Source organism: Pan paniscus, chromosome 2 (genome assembly GCF_029289425.2).
Source record: "Pan paniscus chromosome 2, NHGRI_mPanPan1-v2.0_pri, whole genome shotgun sequence".
Lineage (NCBI taxonomy): Eukaryota > Metazoa > Chordata > Mammalia > Primates > Hominidae > Pan > Pan paniscus.
In genome coordinates this window covers 139774906-139799297 of record NC_085926.1, presented here as the reverse complement: position 1 = coordinate 139799297, position 24392 = coordinate 139774906, and the positions used below count along the sequence as shown (strand labels likewise).

The 24392-nt window shown below is 41.4% G+C and overlaps 1 protein-coding gene across 2 annotated transcripts in view; it reads right to left on the bottom strand.

Annotated features, from left to right (window-relative positions):
- The window catches only part of ATP1B3 (ATPase Na+/K+ transporting subunit beta 3), a 51663-nt gene extending 32449 nt beyond the window's left edge, over positions 1-19214 (bottom strand). Inside the window, exon 1 of one of the 2 annotated variants that reach the window (XM_034957526.3) lies at positions 18498-19214. In XM_034957526.3, the coding sequence (XP_034813417.1) occupies positions 18498-18606 (109 nt within the window). In that variant the 5' untranslated portion in view covers positions 18607-19214. The remainder of the gene's footprint in view (positions 1-18497) is intronic. The other variant, XM_055110572.2, reaches the window with a different exon arrangement.
- Positions 19215-24392: the final 5178 nt, after the last annotated feature.

The following is a 24392-nucleotide window of genomic DNA, read 5'->3' as shown; positions in this document are numbered from 1 at the left end:
AACATGGTGAAACCCAGTCTCTACTAAAAATACAAAAAATTAGCCAGGCATGGTAGCGGGCACCTGTAATCCTAGCTACTCGGGAGGCTGAGGCAGGAGAATTGCTTGAACACAGGAGGCAGAGGTTGCAGCGAGCTGAGATCACGCCACTGCACTCCAGCCCGGGCGACAGCGTAAGAGTCCATCTTAAAAAAAAAAAAAAAGAAAAGAAAAAGAAAGAAAAAAGAGACAATAACATGCACAGGAGCTGTCATCTCCTATGAGACCCTCCCCCCCAAAAAAACATAAAGCATGATTCCACATACAGACATACACCACGTAACATTTCAGTCAGTGACAGACTGCATACACAACAATAGTCCCATTAAGATCATAATAAAGCTGAAAAATTCCTATGGCCTAGTGATGTCGCAACACAATGCATTACTCACGTGTTTGTAGCAATGCTGGTATAAACAAACCTACCAGTCACATAAAAGTCTAGTATGCAACAACTATGTACAATGCATAATACTTAATAATGATAATAAACTGCTATGGGTTTATATATTTACTATGCTATACTTTTTGTTGTTATTTTATAGTGTACTCCTTCTACTTACAAAGTTAACTGTAAAAAGCCTCAGGCAATCCTTCAGGAGGTATCCAGAAGGCGGCATTGTCATCACAGAGGACAGCCCCATGCGTGTTGCTGCCCCTGAAGACCTTCCACTGGGGCAAGAGATGAAGGTGGAAGACGGTGATACTGATGATTCTGACTCTGTGTAGGTCTAGGCTAATGTGCATGTTTGTGTCTTAGTTTTTAACAAAAAAGTTTAAAAAGTTAAAACTTTTAAATAGAAAAAACGTTATAGAATAAGGATATAAAGAAAATATTTTTATGCAGCTGTACAATGTGTTTGTGCTTTAAAAGCTAAGTGTTATTAAAAGTATATAAAGTCGCTGGGTATGAAGGCTCACACCTGCAATCCCATAGCTTTGGGGGGCTGAGATGGGAAGATTGCTTGAAGCCAGGAGTTCGAGACCAGCCTGGGCAACATAGCAAGACCCCATCTCAATTAAAAAAAAAAGTTGTAAAAAGTTACAGTAAGCTAAGGTTATTACTGAAGTAAAAAAAATTTTAATAAATTTAGTGTAGCCTAAGTGTACAGTGTTTATAAAGTCTACAGTAGGGTACAGTAATGTTCTAGGCCTTCACATTCACTCACCACTCACTCACTGCAACTGCAGTCCTGCAAGCTCCATTCAAGGTCAGTGCCCTATACAGGTATACCATTTTTTATGTTTACATGGTATTTTTACTGTACCTTTTCTATGTTGAGATATGTTTACAGACAAATACTTACCATTGTGTTACAATTGCTAACAGTATTCATCCAGTAACATGTTGTACAAGTTTGTAGCTAGGAGCAACAGTCTATACCATATGGCCTATATGTCTAGAGGGCTATGCCATCTAGATTTGTGTAAGTCCACTTTATAATGTCTGCACAACAATGAAAACAATGAACACAGCTAAGCACATTTCTCAGAAGGCATGGCTGTATTTAATACAGACTGTCAAAAAGCAGATTTTTGCTTGGAGCCTGGGGAGGTAAGAACAGAGATGGGTTACAAAGTGCCAAGAGGGAATGTTTGGGGTGATAAATGTTCATTATCTTGATTACAGTGACAGTTTCATGAATACAGCATATGCACACACATATACATGAGTGTATACCAAAACTTCAAATATGTGCAGTTTATTGTATGTTAATTATACCTCAATAAAGCTGTTAAAGACAAACAAAAACTTAACCTCAGGAGAACTGGTCAAGCTGAAGAAAAATTCAGTGAGCTAAAGATCAGGTCAGGTATTCTATGACACTGGGCTAACAGAGAAGGAGTATATGAAAAATTGTTGAGACATTGGGGAGAGAACCAGAAATACAAACAAATCTAATAGGAACTCCACAGGAAAAGAGGGTGGGGCAAGAACTCTCAAATAAATAACAAGCTTGTGTCTAGATTGGAAATGTTAAAAAATACTGGAAAACATCCTATACCTAGAAACAAAAAGGTAAAATTTTAGAACATCAAGAATAAAGAGAGCTGGGTGTGGTGGCTCACGCCTGTAATCTCAGCACTTTAGGAGGCCAAGGTGGGTGGATAGCTTGAGATCAGGAGTTCGAGACCAGCTTGGCCAACATGGTGAAACCCCGTCTCTACTAAAAATAAAAAAATTAGTCAGGTGTGGTGGTGTGTGCCTGTAATCCCAGCTACTCGAGAGGCTGAGGCAGGAGAATTGCTTTAACCTGAGAGGTGGAAGCTTGTGGAGGCTGCAGTGAACCAACGGCACCACTGCACTCCAGCCTGGGTGAAAAAAAGAAAAAACTAAGGCCAAGAGGAAAACTACATAAGGCAATGGTGAGCAGAGATCTGCTAAGACTTACTGGTAACATCTAAGATGTTTTAATTGCTTTTCCTTATCAATTCTGAGGAATAAGTTGCATATAGTAAGTTTCCTCCATTTCAGGTATACAATTCCAGTTAGTTTTGACCGTTGTATAATCTGTGAAGCTACCACTCCATTAAAGATATAGAACATTACCACCATGTCCAAAAGGTTCCTTGTACCCCTTTGCAATCTACACACCCTTCCCCAGGCAGCCAATGATTTTGTCACTGTGTTTGTATTTTACATAAGGCTAAAGTTTTAAATTTGTCTATATTCGATAACTGTTTTTTTTTTTTTTTTGAGACAGTCTCACTGTCACCCAGGCTGCATGCAGTGGCTCGATCTCCACTTGCTGCAGCCTCTGCCTCCCAGTTCAAGTGATATTTGTGCCTCAGTCTCCTGAGTACCTGGGATTACAGGCGTGTGTCACTGCGCCCAGCCCATATTCAATAACAATTTGTAATTAAAATGTCAATAATATGGCAGGAATAATTTAAAAGTGGTAATAATAAAGGACATTATCAGAGTCAGTTAAAAAATCCACTTAATGCTGTTATAGAAGACAATCTAAAATTAAAACACCAATGGTTGAAATAAACAGGAAAATAAAATAGGTCTTGGCTAACAAAAGAAATGCAGATATGGCATTATTACTGTATGCAAACTAGAATTCAAGTAAAAAAGCATTTGCAAGGGTGAAGATACTGTGTATTTAATAAAAGTAAATAAAAACACATAAAGAAGATACAGCATAATAGCCATGAACCTCTGTGATGCTAAGTGGCTTCAAATGATTAAAGCAAAAGCAGAGTTATAAAATTCACCACAATCATGACCAGAGATGTTAACATACCTCTCCAGAAACCCACAGATTGAGTAAAGGACAATAAAAAGGGCAATATGTATTTTTAAAACACAACAGTTACCTAGTATACGTAGGACTTTGCAGTCACCAAGAAATGTACTCTCTACAAACTTGGAGCACTGCCCCCAAACTGACCATGATTACATTACAAAAACAAAACACAATTCCAAACTAAAAAACATTAAAAAAAAAAAAAAGAGGCCACATTCTCTAACATCTCAAAATAAATACATTAGAAATTAACAATACAAATTTAGAAAGTTGTATCTCAATCCCTGAATTAAAAAAATAAACACAGATATCCAAAAATTCAAAATAATGTAATCAGAGCAGAACTCAAAGTAAAACCCATAGCCCTAGATGCATTCATTAAAACATCATTAAAATATACGACTAACAAAAAAGCCAGATTTTTAGCTCAAGACTAAAATAAATACAAAGAAAGTAGGAGAGATTTAAGATAAAAACACAAGTTAATGGACACAAAATGTAATGAAAAACCACACCAAAACCATTCAATACATTTAAATAATAAATCAACTTGATCAAAAGTGTTTTCAATTAGTAAATGTGAAAACAGATGAAATATAAAATTTTTTAGGAAAATTAAAATGTTCAAACCATGAATTTTTACAAAAAAGAAGTTTACCCCAGTAAAAGACACCAAGTCTAAATGGCTTTAGTTGGTTCTCTCAAAATGGAAAGAACAGACTATTTTCTATACATAAACTATTCTTTGTGTATGCTCTGTAAGTTACCTTAATGGTTTTTATAAGGCTTGCACTATTTGGATACTAAAACTGAACAGGTAGTATTGACACAAATTTACACATGTATTTTACTTTACAATCACGAATACAGAGCCTACTATATAAGTGTGATGATACACAGGAATCAAGATACAGATCAACAAAACAATATCCTAAAAAGAATCCATATAAAATGGAATTTTTCATTTAACAAAGTTGCCAATTCATATCATTGGGGAAATGATGGATTATACAACATATAGGGATAAGTGATTAAGAAAAGAACATAGAAGACTGTTAAATCTGTGATAATGTTCATTTAAAACCATTACAATTAAAAAAATAAACCAAAGTAAGAGTTAAGAGACAAGAGAACAAAAAGATGAGTCCATAAAGAATATTTACAAGTATAACAAAGGCTTAATATTCAAAGTGTATCAAAATTTCCTTTAACCAGTAAGAACATAACACAGACTGGGAGCCGTGACTCACCCCTGTGATCCCAGCACTGTGGGAGGCTGAGGCAGGCAGATCGCTTCAGCTCAGGAGTTTGAGACCAGCCTGGGCAACATGGCAAAACCCAGTCTCTACTAAAAATACAAAAATTAGGTGGGCGTGGTGGCTCACGTCTGTAATCCCAGCACTGTGGGAGGCAGAGGTGGGCAGATCACTTGAGGTCAAGAGTTCGAGACCAGCCTGGGCAACATGGCAAAACCCAGTCTCTACTAAAAATACAAAAATTAGGTGGGCGTGGTGGCTCACGCCTGTAATCCTAGCACTGTGGGAGGCTGAGGCGGGCAGATCACTTGAGGTCAAGAGTTCGAGACCAGCCTGGCCAACATGGTGAAACCCCATCTCTACTAAAAATACAAAAATCAGCCGGGCGTAGTGGCGGGCACCTGTAATCCCAGCTACTTGGGAGGCTGAGGCAGGAGAATCACCTGAACCCAGGAGGTGGAGGTTGCAGTGAGCCAAAATCATGTCACTGCAGTCCATCCTGGGTGACACAGCAAGACTCCATCTCAAAAAAAAAAAAAAAAAAAAGCCCCACAAAAAAACAAACAAACAAAAATCAAAAAATTAGCCAGGTGTGGTGGCATACACAGGTAGTGCCAGCTACTCAGGAGGCGAGGCAGGAGGATCGCTTGAGCCTAGGAGGCAGAGTGAGCCGAGACCATGCCACTGCACTCCAGCCAGGGTGACCGAGCCACACTCTGTCTCAAAAAAAAAAAAAAAAAAAAGAAAAGAAAAAAAATTAGATTACAGGCATTTTTTAAAAATTAAAATTGAGCAAATATAAAAATATTGAAGAAATTACAAATTAAACCAACCAGATAGATACCAGCATCCTATCAAAATGGAAAAAATTGCACAATATTTTTGTATGATTGTACAATATTGTTATAATATCCAGTGCTTGAGGAGAAAAGGTACTTTTATCCACTGCTGGTGGGAGTATAAACTGGTACAGCTTTTTTGGAGAACTGTATATATATATATATATATATATATATATATATACACACACACACACATATATGTAGATATACGTGTGTGTGTGTGTGTGTGTGTGTGTGTGTATATATATATATATATATATTTTTTTTTTTTTTTTTTTTTGAGACAGAGTCTCGCTCTTTTTGCCCAGGCTGGTGTGCAGTGGTGCAGTCTTGGCTCACTGCAACCTCTGCCTCCTGTGTTCAAGTGATTCTCTTGCCTCAGCCTCCCAAGTAGCTGGGATTACAGGCACCTGCCACCACGCCCAGCTAATTTTGTATTTTTAGTAGAGATGGGGTTTCACCATGTTGGCCAGGCGGTCTTGAACTCCTGACCTCAGGTGATCAGCCTGCCTCGGCCTCCCAAAGTGCTGGGATCACAGGCATGAGCTATTGTGCCCACTCAGAACAATATATTCATAAAAATAAATACATATTATAAACTGGCAATTCCATTTCTCAGTTTATCCTAGATAAAAAGTTGCACTGCAGCAATTTTTAAGATAAAAATTGGAAACAATTTAAACATTCATCAGAAAGAAATATATATATTCTATAGTATAATCTCCACACTATGGAATATTATGTGATATGATTTGTCACTGTGCTCCACCCAAATCTCATCTCAAATTGTAATCCCCACATGCTGGGGGAGGGGCCTGGTGGGAGGTGACTGAATCATGGGGGGCAGACTTCTGCCTTGCTGTTCTTGTGCTAATGAGTTCTCATGAGTCTGGTTGTTTGAAAGTGTGTGGCACTTCCCCCTTGGCTCTCTCTCTCTCCTGCCACCATGTAAGAATAAGAAGTGCCTTGCTTTCCCTTCGCCTTCTGCCATGATTGTAAGTTTCCTGAAGCCTCCCCAGCCATGTGGAACTGTGAGTGTATTATTAGTCTCTTCTCATGCTGCTAATAAAGACTTATCAGAGACTGGATAATTTATAAAGGAAAGAGGTTTAATTGACTCAGTTCCACATGGCTGGGGAGGCCTCACAATCATGGCAGAAGGTGAATGAGAAGCAAAGTCACATCTTACATGGCGGCAAGCAAGAGAGCGTGTGCAGGGGAACTCCCATTTATAAAACCCACCAGATCTCATGAGACTTACTCACTATCTCAAGAAGAGCACAAGAAAGACCTGCCCCCATGATTCAATTACCACCCACTCAGTTCCTCCCATGGCATGTGGGGATTATGGGAGCTACAATTCATGATGAGATTTGGGTGGGGACACAGCCAAGCCATATCATGTGAGTCAATTAAACCTCTTTTCTTTATAAATTACCCAGTCTCAGGTAGTTCTTTATAGCAGTGTGAAAATAGACAAATACATTATCCTATGAAATGGAATGACACAAACCTATATATACAGCCAAAACATATTAAGTGAAAAAAAATCAAGTTCCAGAACATATGAGTTTCCTATTGCTCAGGTAAAGGTAGACAAGAACCTACTTATTTCTATATACTCCACATATATACAGAAACATGTTTATATACATATATAAAAATGGTGCTGAAAAAAGGACTGACAGGAAACCTGATAGTCATCTGTAGGAAACACTCTGAGACTGGTGAAGGAGGTAGAGAGAAACACACGAATGTATTCATATTCTTCAACACTCAATTAGGAATGTTTACCCATGCACAGAAAAGTTGAGTGAAACCTAAAAGTGAACACCCATAAACCCATCAAGATTCTACAATTAACATTTTACTGTATTTATCTCATTTTAAAGATTCAAGTTGCAAACATCAGAGAACAATTCAGCATGCGTATTAACTAAAATTGAGAAAAAATGCATATTCAGTGAAATACACAAATCTCCAATATACCACTTAATGAGTTTTGACAAATGCATTTACTTATGATCCAAAGCCCTATTCAAGATACAGAACACTTATCATCACCCTGAAAGTTCCGTCACGTCCCTTCCTAGTCATTCTCCCTGTCCACTGCCCTAAAGGCAACCACCGTTCTGGGTTTTTTTTTTCCAGCATAGGTAAGAATTGCTTATTTTAGAATTTCACATAAATAAAACCATATAGTATGTACTCTCTTTGGTAAGGCTTTCGTTCCCAGTCAACCTGTGAGATTCATCACATTTTGTACATCTGTAGTTCATTCCTTTTTACCATTGAGTAGTATTCCATTGTGTAGACATGCAAGTTTATCTATTGCCTAGCTGATAAAAACCTGAACTGTTCCCAGTTTGGAACTATTATGAATAGGGCTACTATGAATATTTTTGTACAAGGGCATTTTGTGAACGTATGTTTTCATTTCTCTTGGATAAACACACCTAAGAGTAGAACTGCTGGCTCAGGGGGTGGGTATATATTTACCTTTATAAGACACTGCCGGACCTTTATGGACATGCCACATATTACCTTTTAAAAAGCATTTACACACTTAACGGGGGTTACCCAGGGAAGAAGCTGAGGATGATGTTGGACTTACTGATATTCACATCTGTACTGTAAAAATAATGGTGTTACTTTTGTTATAAGAAAAGAACAAAGCCAAGAGTCCACATCCCATTTAAGACCAGTTCAGATTTCTTGAGTCAGACTACACTGACCACTCACCAACTCTAACTTCTAAAGCAAACCACGGCTGCTGCTATTTTTATAAATAAAATGCTAGCCATGCCCGTTAGTTCTATGGCCAATTTCAAGCTACAGTAATGGAGTTAGGTAGTTGCAACAAACACCGTGTGGTCAGCAAAGCCAACAATAACGTGGTCCTTTGAATCTGGCTGCCTCCCATTCTAAAGCATTTATATAGGTAGGCTTTGTTTGTAATTTCAAAGTTACATTTGAAACTATCTCATACAATGTCTTTTTTCTTTTTTTTGAGGTATGGTCTCACTCGGTCACCCAGGCTGGAGTGCAGTGGCACAATCACGGCTTACTGCAGCCTTGACCTCCCAGGCTCAAGTGATTGTCCAGCCTCAACCTCCTGAGTAGCTGGAACCAAAGATGTGCGCTACCACAGCCAGCTAATTTTTTAAAATTATTTTTTGTAGAGATCGGGTCTCCTTATGTCATCAAGGCTGGTATTGAATTCCTGGCCTAAAGCAGTCCTCCCATCTTGGCCTCCCAAAGTGCTGGGCTAAAAGGCATGAGCCATCACATCTGGCTGAACTTTTTTCTTTTATGGAGGAAACAAGGCTAAGAGATCTTGAGTTATCTAAGCTTTAACAGAGATGTGGAACTAGAATTTAGGTCTATGAGTCCTATCTGGTCATCTTCTCAGTATATTGGTGTATTCTGAGATGCATCAAGTAAAAATATATAAACCTACCAGTTCACTTTTTATTATGATGCCCTATCTGGAAAGTTTAAAAATTAATTAGAAATGTAGTAGAGCAGAGCCATTGTGAGTTGGGTGACAGAATTACACCTTTATATACAGATACAACATTTTAGATGTTATAGGAAATAAGTGGTATTATTTCCACCTGAGCATATCAGAGAAGGCTTATGGCAGAGCCAGCACTGAAGCTAGGTCTGTGAAATAAGGAAGAATTCGTGTGCACAGAACGAAGAGACTGGGGAAGGAACAGACAGGGGTTCCAGACTAAGGGTCTTAGATACATCCGTGTAGCTACAACATAGGGTGCATAATGGGGTGTGGGCAAGGTGGGAAACGATGGGTTACTTAGGGTTGGAAACAGCTCCACGCCCACATACAATAAACCTGGAATGCCAGACTCTCTGGAACTTACCTAAACTTTCTGGAAGCAGTAGGGACCCAAACACAGTTTTGGGGTACAGAAGGTAATATGATCAAAGCTGCTGCCTTAGAAATAACCCGACAGCAGTGGGCTACATTGCTTAAGTCACAATGATTCTCACTGATTCTTTGGATCTTACTGGAGATGCACCAGTAGTTAAGACCCACTTTCCCCAGGGTCAACAACACTACAGGGGTGTGTGTGTGTGTGTGTGTTTTAAAGCAGCAGATAAAAGCTGGAAAGCCAATCGTCTATTTGAAGCTGGAACAACTGTGAAACAATTACAAAGATCTTCATCTGGTGCTTCAAGTTTTTAAATCACAGAGTTTATAAGAAAAGGCATGCGCTGGTCAGGCACAGTGGCTCACGTCTGTAATCCCAGCACTTTGGGAGGCTGAGGCGGACAGATCACCTGAGGTCAAGAGTTCGAGATCAGCCTGACCAATATGATGAAATCCCGTCTCTACTAAAAACACAAAAATTGCCAGGCGTGGTGACATGTGCCTGTAATTCCAGCTACTCGGGAGGCTGAGACAGGAGAATCACTTAAACCTGGGAGGTGGAGGTTGCAGTGAGCCAAGATTGTGCCATTGCACTCCAGCCTTGGCAACAAGAGCGAAACTCCATCTGAAAAACAAAAAAAGAAAAAAAGAAAAGAAAAGGCACTACCAGATCCTGATAAAATGAGGACAAGGTTGGTGGGAGTGTTAATGAAATTTGGTACGGGTGGCTAGGATTATGAAGCTAGGAAAAATGAGCATCTCAGATGTCCTCTGAACGTGTGTCTTGATGGGGATAAAGAGAAAATGGTAAACAAGTCAAAGAAAATTAATTCCTAAAATAATTGTAGTACTAGTAATGGGGATATGGGCCACAAAGATTCAAGAGGTTCAAGCGATGTTATTGAATAGCACCGGCACAATTTGGCTAAGTCTGGAGCCTAGACGACAGGATAGTGAAGCTGTTTTTTAAAACTGCAAAAATAGGAGCAATACAGAACCTCAGGGAAGGAAGGGAAACGAGCTATTTACCAGATGATGTTATCTGGTATGAAAGTTAGTTAAGACATCTAAGCCTCACACTCTTAGATTTGTGGGATATGCAGAAAGCAACTGAGAATAAACAGGGGCCTGGAACCTGAGAGAGATGTCAACCAAGAAGTAAAATCTGTAATGATCTTTGCAGTTGTTATATGACATTGCCAGGAAAGAAGAAGAGAAAACAAGGCCAAAGACAGCATCTGAGATACATACATTGCATTAGTCAGGGCCTAGAGGGACAGAACTAATAATATGTATATATCTCCTTGAGGAACAAGGAGAGCCAGTCTGAGTCCCAAAACCAAAGAACATGGAGTCTAATGTTTGAGGGTAGGAAGCATCCAGCACGGGAGAAAGATGTAGGCTAGTAGGCTAGGGCCAGTCTCTCCTTTTCACGTTTTTCTGCCAGCTTTATATTCGCTGGCAGCTGATTAGACGGTGCCCACCCAATTAAGAGTGGGTCTGCCTTTCCCAGCCCACTGACTTAAATGTTAATCTCCTTTGGCAACACCCTCACAGACACACCCAGGATCAATACTTTCTATCCTTCAACCCAATCAAGTTGACACTCAATAATATTAACCATCACAAACATTTAGAAGACAGGAAGAGCAAACAAGAAGGAACTAGGAAAGGAATGGTTAGAGAGCTAGGGAGTGGGAGCAGGAGTATGTAAAAGGCCACTTTTTATGAGCCAGATACTGCCAACATGCAAAAACCAAAAGAAAAGTACCCCATGCCTTGCAGGAAGGTCACTTCCAAAGTCATATCTTACCCACAGCACCAGCAAAATCCTGAGAAGTCACAAATAAGAGCTAGCTCCACAAATGACTCAGTAACAAAGTTTAAACAGGTATGTGGGAGGTTATTATGTTAAAAAAAATTTTCCGAAATATTATTAGTAATAGCACCCCATAAGGGAAGAAGGGCACTATTAAATAAACTCCCATTAAATTTGAGAGCAGGTAAAAGAAAAAAAGACTTTATGAGGGTCTCATAAAAGCAGTATAAGAAGCTGAAAAGAGCAATAAAGCAGGAAGCAAACCTAAATAAAATTTTGCCCTGGTTCTGTCACTATTATCAGATGCGTGATCCAGGCATGTCACAAACCCAGCTGAGTCTCCAATAAGAAAGTTAAGTGGAATAATCACTAAGCTTCTTTTGAACACTGAACTTCCATGAAAACCCATCAGTACTCTAACAAAAGAAAAAGGAAAATGCCCCAAAATTGAGGGGACGAATATACTATGGGTACACCAATACCGTCAAACACTGTGAAGCCATTAAAAACAATACTGCAGAAGACTAACTTCATGGAAACATTCATAGTACTGCTCATTCAACCAGTTTGTATTACATTCCTAGTAAGTGCTAGGACAGGCCAGGGGTTAGAGAATCAAAGAGGAATAAGACAAGAATAAGATTATAGTCTAGTAAATAGGCAATGACAACAATATATAAAGTTATAAATGCTATGATAGAAAAAGGTTTTATTTATTTTATTTTGTTGAGTCTTAACTTTTTTTTAGATAGGCTAACTCTATCACCTAGGCTGGAATGCAGTGGCACAATTACAGCTCATTGTAGCCTCGACCTCCTGGACTCAGGTGATCCTCCCACCTCAGCCTCCCGAATAGTTACAACTACAGGTCATTATCAAAGTCTGATTGCAAAAATTCACTACGCCACCACACCTGGCTAATTTTTTGTATTTTTAGTAGTGACAGGTTTTCACCATGTTGCCCAGGCTGATTTCTAACTCCTGGCCACAAGTGATCCGCCCACTTCGGCTTCCCAAAGTGCTGGGATTACAGGCAAGAGCCACTGCACCTGGCCTTAATGCAAAGAGGAGTTCAAAGATGTTTTCTGGGTATCAGACCATCAAAGCTGACATCTGATCAGCCAGACCAACATGGAATAAGGGGATGAGAGGCCCAGAAGCTAGGAAACAGCCCAGAAGGAGTAGGAAATAACTATGTGGAATGGTAGAGAGAGATGACAGGAGAAAAGTAAGCCACTGGAGAGAAGTAAGCCACTGAGATTTTAAAGAGTTTGTATGTCGTGCTAAGGAGCCCTTGAGAACAACACAGATTTACATGAACAGATAACCTATGAAACATCCAACTAGAGATTTCTGATAGGCAGGTGGTTATAAGAACATTAAAAACTCATGAGGCCGGGCGTGGTGGCTCACGCCTGTAATCCCAGTACTTTGGGAGGCCAAGGCATGTGGATCACCTGAGGTCAGGAGTTTGAGATCAGCCTGACCAACATGGAAAAAAACCCTATCTCAGCTAAAAATACAAAAATTAGCTAGGCATGGTGGCGCATGCCTGTAATCCCAGCTACTTGGGAGGCTGAGGCAGGAGAATTGCTTGAATCCGGGAGGCAGAGGTTGCAGTGAGCCGAGATCGCACCATTGCACTCCAGCCTGGGCAACAAGAGCGAAACTCTATCTCAAAAAACAAAACAAAACAAAATTGTATGATTAGATATGCAGCTTTGGGAGTCCCAACAGAGATAGTAACTAAGCCACCAGACTAGATAAATTCAACAGGAAATATGTATGGTCACCATAAAGGTGACAGACCCAAGGACACCTCCAGCACATCAACATTTAGGAAAAAGGCAGAGGAATAAAGACCATTCTCCTTAAATGTTAAATGATAAGATCAGGTATTTAGGTATGTTTTAAAAACTTATTTATACATAGGAAAAAGACATAAAATGTTAATAGTGGTTATATTAAGTGGTTAAAGATTACAGGTGACTTTTCTTCAAAACCAACAGAATGAATGCAAAATTAGAAAATAATTAAATTTATCTTTCAAGGTTAAATGGGTGTTTCCTCCTATTTCACAATCAGTGTTAAATGACTGGTCCTTAATCAAATGATGATAAAATCATGGAAAAGTTGTTACTATAGACAGGAGGGCTTTTAAGACTTCTTTTAATACAACTAGTTTAATTGTATAGATATAAATCCAAAAGTCAATTTCAAAGAAATCGAATTACATCAGGGGTGGGGAGAGGCTCTTTAATAATCTTAAAGCACTCGTACTACCATAATTACAATGGTATTGTAACACAACACAGACACTTACCCTTTCTCTCCCTCCCACCACAGGACTACTTCCTGGACAATCCAGGAAGTACTTTCTCCTGCTAGATAATGGCTCAGTACCTGCCCTTCTCTTCTGCTGCTGTCACCACATGTACCATTGGCCTGCGTTTATAGCCTGCACACAGGGTAAGGTAAGTCCTGTTACTTTCCCAGTGATGCACATTTTTGTAAAGTTTGTAAAGCTTCCATTTATGCCTGTGTTCCATTATTGGAACGCTAAGCATGTGGGAGTTATATCCTACTGCTCAATGTCCTTGCCAAGGTCTCATTGCAAAAATTAAAAAAAATTGCAACCTCCAGCATAAATGGGTTAATGGCACACTCCACAGGACAAAGAACACCATCTTACAAAAATTATGTGACAGACAATGGAAAACAAACACATCTGCCTTCTCCCCTACTGTCAGATGCCCCAGATGGGATGAAGCCTGATCTCCAAAGCAGAACAATTACTGAGCCATGACCCAGAAGTGACTGAGAAAATGGCACTTCATGGAACTATAGTAAAAGAAAAGGCACACAAACAAAATATAGGTGCTAACAGTTTTGGTCCAGAATTCTGACTAGGCTTGGAAATCACTGACTTGAGTTTTAAGTTAATATTAATACAAAGCATTTACTGACAGACCACCTTAATAAAGATAATGAACCCCAAAGAAGCTCACAAGTAGATGTTATTAAATGACAACACATCATGGCATAGTTGGTTTTTCTTTTCTTTTTTTTTTTTTTTGGAGGTGGAGTCCTGAGCTTGTCGCTCAGGCTGGAGTGCAGTGGCGTGATCTTGGCTCACTGTAACCTCCCCCTCCCGGGTTCAAGCAATTCTCCTGCCTCAGTCTCCAGAGTAGTTGGGATTACAGGCACCCGCCACCATGCCGGGCTAATTTTTGTACTTTAAGTAAAGACGGATTTCGCCATGTTGGCCAGGCTGGTCTCGAACTCTGACTTCAGGTGATCCGCCCGCCTCAGTCTCCCAAAGTGCTGGGATTACAGGCATGAGCCACCATGTCCCGCCTGGTTTTTTTTTTAAAAAATCTCTGGCCTTGGAGTCTGAAGCCCCAAGGATTTTATCACTAACTCCCTGAGTGAATTTTGGCAAATCAGATGACCCATAGGTTTAATTTTGCCACCTATGAAATGAAGGCACTGGGCTAGATTAGTGGCTTTCAAGAGTTTTTGGACTATGAGCCAAAGTAACAAATACAGTTTACACTGGTGTATCTATATATGCAAAATACACAAAAGTTTCATGAAACAACACTTTTTTTTAAGCTAGAATAAACCTATTAGGTAAAATAAACATATTTTTACTATTCTATTTCATCATTAAAAAAATGTTAATGGCAACACTTGGCCCACTACTAGTAGTTTAAATAACACTAGATCTCTAAGCTTCATTAATTTGACTCTAATTGTATTCAATGAACTTAAGTTATTTAATATTTTGCAAACATCAGCCATTAGGTGCTCAATTTTCTTTGTCCTGTGTATTCATAAATGGCAACTATTTATTGCTGACTTATACTTACTTTTCAGCTTGAAAACCAGTGCTAAGTACACTTGGATCACCCAACTAGTTGGCTTTAGGTTACTGTGAAAATCACATGAGGTAACTTATGTGTATATAAGCATTTTGAAACTGCTGTAACCACCTGTAAGATATTAGCCAAATACACAGTAAAGCGGCCACTCAAAATCTTTACGTAGCTGTTTTAAATAAGGCAATGCAATGTAACATGCAACATTTTCACTTTATCCAAAATGTAAATAGCAAAACTACCTTTTAAATATGTGTGCTTTTTGATGTATCCAATGCACTTGGAGAGGAACCTTAGATCAAAATGAGACAAACATACTAAAGACTTAAATGTGTAAAAATAAAACCAGGAAACATCTTAAATGAATGATAAAATCCTGGGGGTAGACACACCAGGAGTCCTAGCAACTTTACAAGGTCAAAAAAGATGTGATTTTTTTTCTTTCCACCCCCTACAACAAATACATAATCTTTTTCTCCCACCACCTACATAAAATTTGATTAAAAAAAAAAAGTCAAAAAGACAACTAGAAAAAAAATTTGCAAAATGACAAAAGGCTGTTTTTCTTTAAAAAAAAAAAAAAAAAAAAAAGCTGTTACCAAAAACTGTAAGGTTTTTTTTTTTGGTTTTTTTTTTGAGATGGAGACTTGCTTTGTCGCCCAGGCTGGAGTGCAGTGGTGCGATCTCAGCTCACTGCAACCTCCACCTCCTGGGTTCATGCAATTCTCCTGCCTCAGCCTCCCAAGTAGCTGTGATTACAGGCAGGTGCCACCACACCCGGCTAATTTTTTTTTTTTTTTTCATTTTTAGTAGAGATAGGGTTTCACCATGTTGGCCAGGCTGGTCTCGAACTCCTGCCCTCAAGTGATCCACCCACCTCAGCCTCCCAAAGTGCTGGGATTACAGGTGTGAGCCACCGCGCCCGGCCCCAAAAATGTAAGGTTTTAAAAGAGATAACACGGGTAAAAATAGCCTCAGTGCTGATGAAGATATGAGACACCACTACATACCGTTGGGAGTATAAATTGTTAGAAACTTCCTGGAAAGCACATGAAAACAAGTTTTCAAAATGTAAAAAGTACATATGAATGGCCTAGAAATCCCATCGGTATAAATATATACCAAGGAAATAAATGTGCAAAAATGTACATGAAAAGGGTGAATATAGGGAAACCTGTCTAAAAATCTTTAGTAACATGGAAAGATGCCCACAATATACTCAGAATATAAAACAACACTTTATGATCCTTTTGTTTTAAAAAAAATGTTATATACAATTCAGTAAGATATACACCAGAATGTTAATAGTATCTCTGAGGTATGATGACATCAGGCAGCAAGCCCATACAGTCCCTTCAAGAGAATTAAAAGAGGAATCCTTCCTGGCAGACATATCCCCAGAGGCACAGAGCTCTCCAAACTGATCCTGCCTTTGCAAGAATTAGAACAAGGTGCCCCTTCTCTAGCAGACCCAACCATGGTCTAGGACACACAGCCTGGCAAGCTGAATATGGATTTCGGCCTCCTCTCACGACTCCCTCACATATCCTTAGAGGGATACCCTTACATTGGGACAGGATTATGGTTAATTTTCACCTATATATGCCATTCTTCACTGGCTTACTATTATTACAATAAACAAAAAATTTACTGATAAGAGTAATACTTATCGATTTTGAAGAGATTGACTTAATCCTTCCAAAATGAATCCCAACTTCACTTGTACTAGTTTTACAGTCCTTACACATTGCTCTATACTTATTTGTGCATGTTATCTATTTAAATGCATTGACTCAATAAAATAAAATCTCTACCCTAGGTCATACAATACAAAGGTTGAAGAGCACTATCTGCAGTAAGAAATGTCATTCTAACACAAAGTGGAGTTACTCCGTTCTGGAAATGAGGAAGCACTGGGGAAGGGAGAAAGGGAGGAAGGTAGCCTATCAAAATTAATCTCTCTCCACCACTCAAAAATTTCTTCAGCAAAAAGTTAGTACACTCTAGAAACAAGCAATTAAGCTTTATAAATGTTCATCTTTTGTTCCCATGTAAGTCTGGATGCAAGATTTATTTCTTCATCACACTAGTGGGTTCCCAAAAGAAGACAGCAATTTAAATAAAAATCATGAGTGATTACCATGCAGTTAGGCAAGGCATCTGTAAAATAATACAACCGCTGGACTAGGATTAAAGGAGAACTGGGTTCTTTTCTTGGCTTTGTGGCATATGTAATTTTACACAAGGCAAAAATCACAACCTCTCTGGGTCTCATTTTTCTCATCTCTAAAGTGGGGGTTGGGCTAAAAATCCTCCAAGGCCCCTTTCAGCTTGTGATAAGACTTCAAGACGCCTTTTCACCCTGAAGGAGTCCATTTCAGTCTGCAGCAACAGTTTATTTTCTGAGTCATAGCTTATTTCTCCATGCTTATCCTAAAAATGTTGTGCCCAAATAGTTCTAAGCTCTCGAGATTTATTCCCACTCAGAAAGAAATGGTCTTTCAAGACCCACTAACAAAATGTTTCAAAAGGATTTAAAAAGGTAAAATTAGTTTACTTAAGTATAAAGGCAAAAAAAAAAAAAAAAAAAGCTCTAGCCTGCATTCAGAGATTGATACAATTTTAGAAAAAAAAAGGCATCCTAAAGCTACTCTACACGGTAGATGGTTTAAATATATTAAAACAAAGAGCTCACGCATAGAAAAAATCTGCTAACATACAACCATCACTCTCCTGTTTTGAAGACACGGGAAAAAAAAACAAACCTGTGTTGTTCAGACAGGATTTACTTTCCCCAAAGAAGCAAATTTGTAAGGAAGAAAACCTCTGTAATTAAAAAGGAATCCGGGAGGAACCAACCTTTTTAAGGGCCTTTTCACTGTCCAAATTCAAGTGCATTTTCTTGTACAATGTACTTCTGTGATTAACTCACCGCTACACGTTTAAGTAACCCACACCCACACTTAACACTCAGTCGCACTCTTCCGACCGGTCGGGGTGGCAGCGTGGACGAGTCACAAGATAGCGGCGGGAGTGGAAATTTCCTCTCCCCTGGAGTGGGGCAGGGTCTGGCTTCCCCGAACCACTCAGCGGGCCGGGCGCCTCCGCCAGGGCCTCTCGGGCCGGAGCGCTCCGTACAAAGGAGGCCCGGGGGCTCGGCTCCTGCACTCTCGGGGCCCGGCTTCGGGCAGGGGTCCCCGGCTTCCGGCGCCGCGCCGGGCGGGAGGCCCGGGCAGCACGTGCGCCCCGCTCCCAGCAGGGAGGGAGGAACCAGCGCGGCCCGGCCGGGCTGCCCGCGGGCCCCGCTGCTTCGGGAGCGAGCTGCGGCCAGTCCGGCCGGCCGGGGGAGCAATGAATGGGGCCGCACTGCGCCGCCGCCGCCCGGGTTAGGGTCGGGCGGTCGGGAGACCCGGCGCTGGGAGCCGCCTCCCGCCTTTCCGTTCCCACCCGACCGCGCCCGGCGCCCCCGGGACCGAGGCCGGCCCCGGACGCCCAGCTGCTGCCCGCTCACCCCAGCTCTTGGCGGTGCGCCCCAGGAATTCTCCGGTGGTCGGGTTGTAGATGAAGAGCTTCCACTCGGCCAGGCTCTGGTTGAGGGACTTCTTCTCGTTCTTCGTCATGGTGTGCGCGCGGACGGCGAGAGGAGCTGCGGCCGCGGGGATGGAGGCGGCGAGGGCTGCGGAGGCGCGTCCCGGCTCCGGCGGCGCAGCCCGGAGACGGCAGTGAAGGGTGGGACGGCCGAGAACACCTCCTCGTTACGGGCAGTACTCGAGCCGACTGCGCCGCGCCGCGCCGGGCGGCCGCTTGGGCCGCGGGAGCCTGACGTCTCCGCCCGCCGCAGCCAATCCCCGCGCCGCTCGGCCCGCGCCGCTGCCGCCTCCCGCCCGCGGCCGGGGCGCTGCCTGAGGCGGCGAGGACGCCCCACCCCGCCCCGGCCCCGCCCCGCAGTAGCCTCGGGGGCTCCCTCAGCCTGGGTCAGAGGAAGCGAGAAGAAAGTCTAAAAATCCGAAGGTTTAGTCGCACGCACGTTTATAATAATAGCAAAAGGCGGGCGTCCCCGCGCCGCAGGTTGCTTAGGAGGAGGACTGGGTTTCCTGGGCGTTCCTGGGCGCCGGGGCGCTGAGAAGATGCTACCCGCGGCGGGCGGGCGCGGAGAGCACGAAAACGACTCCAGTCGGCCCGCGGCGTCCTCTCTGAGGGAACTTAATCGTCCCCTCCCCGAACTGCCTCCCCGACCGTCCCCAGGCGTTCTCTGGGCTCTGTGACGTTCCTACAGGACGCTCTGCGGGGGATCGCGCGGGGCTCCCACAATGTACACGGTGCACTGCTGTTCTGAGAACGTCCTCGCTTGGCTCCCTTGAAGGGTTCAACCGGGAGCCTCGGGTCAATGGGAATTCCATTCTAAATATGCCAGTGAATGGAGTATAATTTTTCTCGGGATTCAGTTGAATTTATCAATGAAATCTAAATACGTGCTTTCCCAAGGGTCCTGGCAACTGAAAGCTCCCAGCTTTTGCCCAGACGCTCCTACTCTTAACCCACAGGAAAGGAACACTCTTTGGAGGGTCCACGCCTGTGTAGTGTCGCCGGCTTTTCATCTCCCCTGTAGAGATCGCGGCCCTTGGGCGGAGCTGAGGGTGCCGGTAGCGTTTTCCTCCGCGAGATGGAGCTGACGAGTACGGGGAGGGGGGGCGCCCTCAGACTCAGCGACAGGATAAAAGACTTTATAGGAATTTGCACAGAAGGTGCGGGGTGGGGGAGGTTGTTGTTGTTGTTGTTTATTTATTTATTTTTAGGAAAAAGCTCTGCCTCCGTTTTATTAGCAAATAAAAATTATGGAGAAATGTAATAGCCATCTTATTGTTTGGAATGATGAATTATAATCTGTCTGGAAGTTTAAACAGCCTGCAAATGGATAAATTTTCCTTTTTCCTCACTTTTCTTACCAAAGCAAGAAATAATGAATTATACCTCCCACAAATGGAAAAGTGGTAAAATATATTCCTATAAAGTGCTTTTTTCACGCTTAAAAAAGCTAAATTTATAATTATGACATTGAAAATAACCAAAATCCATTTACGTTTTGAGCTAATGACACCAAAAGATTTGTAGAAGCATGTTGGAGAGTTTGGCATGAAATGAGTATTAGAAATAGCAAAGCACCACGCAAGCAGACTGGAATGCACTTCTTTAAATCATAGGCAAGATTGAAAGAACTAAAGAATGTTACCTGCCGGGCGCGGTGGCTCACGCCTATAATCCCAGCACTTTGGGAGGCCGAGGCAGGCGGATCAGGAGGTCAGGATCGAGACCATCCTGGCTAACGCGGTGAAACCCCGTCTCTACTAAAAATACAAAAAAATTAGCCGGGCGTGGTAGCGGGCGCCTGTAGTCCCGGCTGCTCGGGAGGCTGAGGCAGGAGAATGGGGTGAACCCAGGAAGCGGAGCTTGCAGTGAGCAGAGATACCGCCACTGTACTCCAGCCTGGGCGACAGAGCAAGACTCCGTCTCAAAAAAAAAAAAAAAAAAAAGAATGGAAGTAGTTAACTATTTTCAACTCATTACAAATATAACTACAGGTTAGAGGAAACCTAAAATGCTGGTAGAGTTGATAACAGGCTTTTTCATTTAGGTAAGAAAGAAAGATATTCAGAATGAAACAAAACCTGTCCGCTTCATTTACATTATGTGTGTGCATGTATGTGTGTGTGCGCTAATAATAAGCGTGCTTTGATAACTAATCACCTGGCGCACAAAGAAAACGTGGTAAACAAGAATATTATGAAATAGTGTTTCAAAGATATTGGCTGCTGTCAAGGATTTGTAGTTTGTGTATGTGTGTGTGTGTATATATATATATATATATATATATTTTTTTTTTTTTTTTTTTTTTTTGAGATGGAGTCTTGCTCTTGTCGCCCAGGTTGGAGTACAGTGGCTCGGATCTTGGCTCACTGCAACCTCTGCCTCCCGGGTTCAAGCAATTCTCCTGCTTCACCCTTCCAAGTAGCTGGGATTACAGACGCACGCCACCACGCCTAGCTAATTTTTTTATTTTTCAGTAGAGATGGGGTTTCACCATGTTGGCCAGGCTGGTCTCGAACTCCTGACCTCAGGTGATCCGCCCGCCTCAGCCTTCCAAAGTGATGGGATTACAGGCATGAGCCACCACGCCCAGCCTGTTAGTTTGTATATGTTTAATGGTCATTAATATGACTTTCATATTTAGTGCTTTGTGGTTTTCCAAATAAGGATTTAAATACAAATATATAATTCAGTAAGCAGTTTTGAAACACATGACTAGTTCAGTATAGTAACTAGGTCCAACAGATTTCAGTTTGGTGAAAATGTTACATTCTACTCCAAAACATGGAAGCTATTTGTTTCTCTGATATATGGTAACTTGAGCATTACCTGGAAGAGAAAATCCTGTGTGTACTGGGAACCACTGGTCTACCAAGTATGAGCAGATAAAATTTAATTACGGTTACATTCTCTGTCAGTTTATTTTACTCTAAGTTTCTCCTTTGAAGGAGAAGTTACTTTGCTAGATAAAATACAGAATGCCTACCTAAATTTAAGTCCAGATAGATGATGGATTTTTTTTGGTATACATTCCATGCAATATCTGGGACATAGCTACTCCCCCAAAATTATTCTTGTCTGTCTGAAATTCAAATTTAACTAGAAATCTTGTTTTTGTTTTTGTTTTTTTGGAGACGGAATTTGATCTTGTCGTCCAGGCTAGAGTGCAATGGCGCAATCTCGGCTCACTGCAACCCCTGCCTCCTGGGTTCAAGCGATTCTCCTGCCTCAGCCTCCCAAGTAGCTGGGATTACAAGCATGTGCCACCACACCTGGCTAATTTTTGTGTTATTAGTAGAGACAAGGTTTCACCATGTTGTCCAGGCTGGTCTCGAACTCCTGACCTCAGGTGATCCACCCGCCTCGGCCTCCCAAAGTGCTGGGATTACAGACATGAGCCACTGCACCCAGCCTATCTTGTATTTTTATTTGCTAAATCTGACAGCCCTACCTGTAGAGGATACTTAGGAATTCCACAGTAATAATAATGATCTCTTATAAATAATTAAGTAAGTCCCGGGCCCTGTACTACTTGCGTAGTGTGATTTATTTCTCAGTCTTTACAAATACCCTAATGGGGAGGTACTGTTTCCCTAATTTTGTAAATGAGGGAATTACATTTACAAAATCGTAATTAATTTTGTAATTAATTCTCTAATTACAGTTACTGAAATTAGAGAAATTAACTCATCCATGGTTAAGAAGCTAGCTAATGACAGCACCTGGATTCAAATACCCACCTCTCCTCCACCACCCAATACCATTAATACCTCTACAGTAGGCCGGGCGAGGTGGCTCAAGCCTGTAATTACAGCACTTTGGGAGGCCGAGGAGGGCGGATCACGAGGTCAGGAGTTCAAGACCAGCCTGGCCAACATGATGAAACCCCGTCTCCACTAAAAATACAAAAATTAGCTGGGCACAGTGGCAGGCGCCTGTAATCCCAGCTACTCGGGAGTTTGAGGCAGGAGAATTGCCTGAACCACGAGGTGGAGGTTGCAGTGAGCCTAGATCATGCCACTGCACTCCAGCCTGGGTGATAGAGCAAGACTCTGTCTCAAAAAAAAGGCAGAATGTTGAGTTACTGAAGCTGGGTGTGTGAAAAAAAAGAAGAAACTTTTTTTTTTGAGACAGGGTCTTGCCCTGTTTCCCAGGCTGGAGTGCAATGGTGCAATCATAGCTCACTGTAGCCTCCACCTCCTGTACTCAGGTGATCCTCCTGCCTCAGCCTCCTGAGTAGCTAGGACTACAGGCATGCCACCACACCTGGCTTATTATTATTATTATTATTATTATTATTATCATTATTTGAGATGGAGTCTCGCCTTGTTGTCCAGGCTGGAGAGCAGTGGTGCAATCTCGGCTCCCCACAACCTCCACCTCCCAGGTTCAATTGGTGAATTGATTCTCCTGCTGCAGCCTCCTGAGTAGCTGGGACTACAAGTGCATGCCACCATGCCCAGCTAATTTTTGTATTTTTAGTAGAGACAGGGTTTCACTCTATTGGCCAGGCTGGTCTCGAACTCCTTCGAACTCCTGACCTCATGGTCCACCCACCTTGGCCTCCCAAAGTGCTAGGATTACAGGCGTGAGCCACCGGGCCCGGCTACATCTGGCTAATTTTTATTTTATTTTTGTAGAGATGGGAATCTCACTATGTTGCCCAGGCTGGTCTTGAACTTCTGACTTCACTTCAAGCAATAGTTTTGAGTTGACCTCCCTAAATATGGAATTACAGATGTGAGCCACTGTGCCTGGCCAAAAAGAAGTTTTTTATGTGAGGAAGACTAGCCCCTTTAAATTATCAGGCCCAGAGAGGCATTGAAATTAAACACATGGAATGAAACTCTTCCTTGAACTAAATCATTATCTCTTGAAGCCACTTCATTTCTATAAACCAATGCATTCCTGATGAACAACTTTTGCAATTGTCCCTTTCTCCTGATTCATCCTTTTTTCTTTAAAAACTTGAGCCTCTCCTTTGTTCCCTGAAGCACTCGCCAAGACAACCTGGAAATGTGTCCTGGGCTGCACTTCTCAACCTTGGCCTAAATAAACTCTCTATATTAATTTTGCCTAAGCTTCTTCCTTTTAGGTCAACAGGTGATGGGTACATGAGGTTCATTATACTATATTTGCTTTGTATATGCTTGAAATTTTTCATAATAGAATGCTTTTAAAAATTGGAGAAGATGTGAAAAAGAAATTGGGGACAAAGGATGGCCAATTTTCCTGATACACATTTTTGTGGTTCTTTTATTTGAAAAACAACCAAAAGAAGGTGTAAATTTGGCTGGGCGTAGTGGTGCATGCCTGTAATCCCAGCTACTTGAGAGACTGAAGCACAAGAATCACTTGAACCCAGGAGGCAGAGGTTGCAGTGAGCTGAGAGTGAGACTCGGTCTCAAAAATAAAAAGAAGGTATAAATTTAACACTTTTAAAAGGAGATATTTTAAAAAGCTGACCTCATAGGAAACAGATAATTCTGGGGACATAAGAGAATTTTTCTTGTATTCTAAATAGTGACCGCAGCAAAATCTAAGCTACTTTATCCATAAGATAAGTTGATTATATACATGTAATCAACATATAGATGTGTATGTATAGATCTATATACACACTCATATATATACACATACATATATATATTAGGCACAATCAGTGACATGAAGAAAATTATTAGAAATTAAAAATATAATTGCTAAAATTAAAAAATCAATATAAGGACTGAATGGAGCAGTCAATGGAATCCCCCAAAGCGTAAAGCAGAAAGACAAAAGGAAATTAAAATATTTTTAGAAGTACAAACACATATAGGGC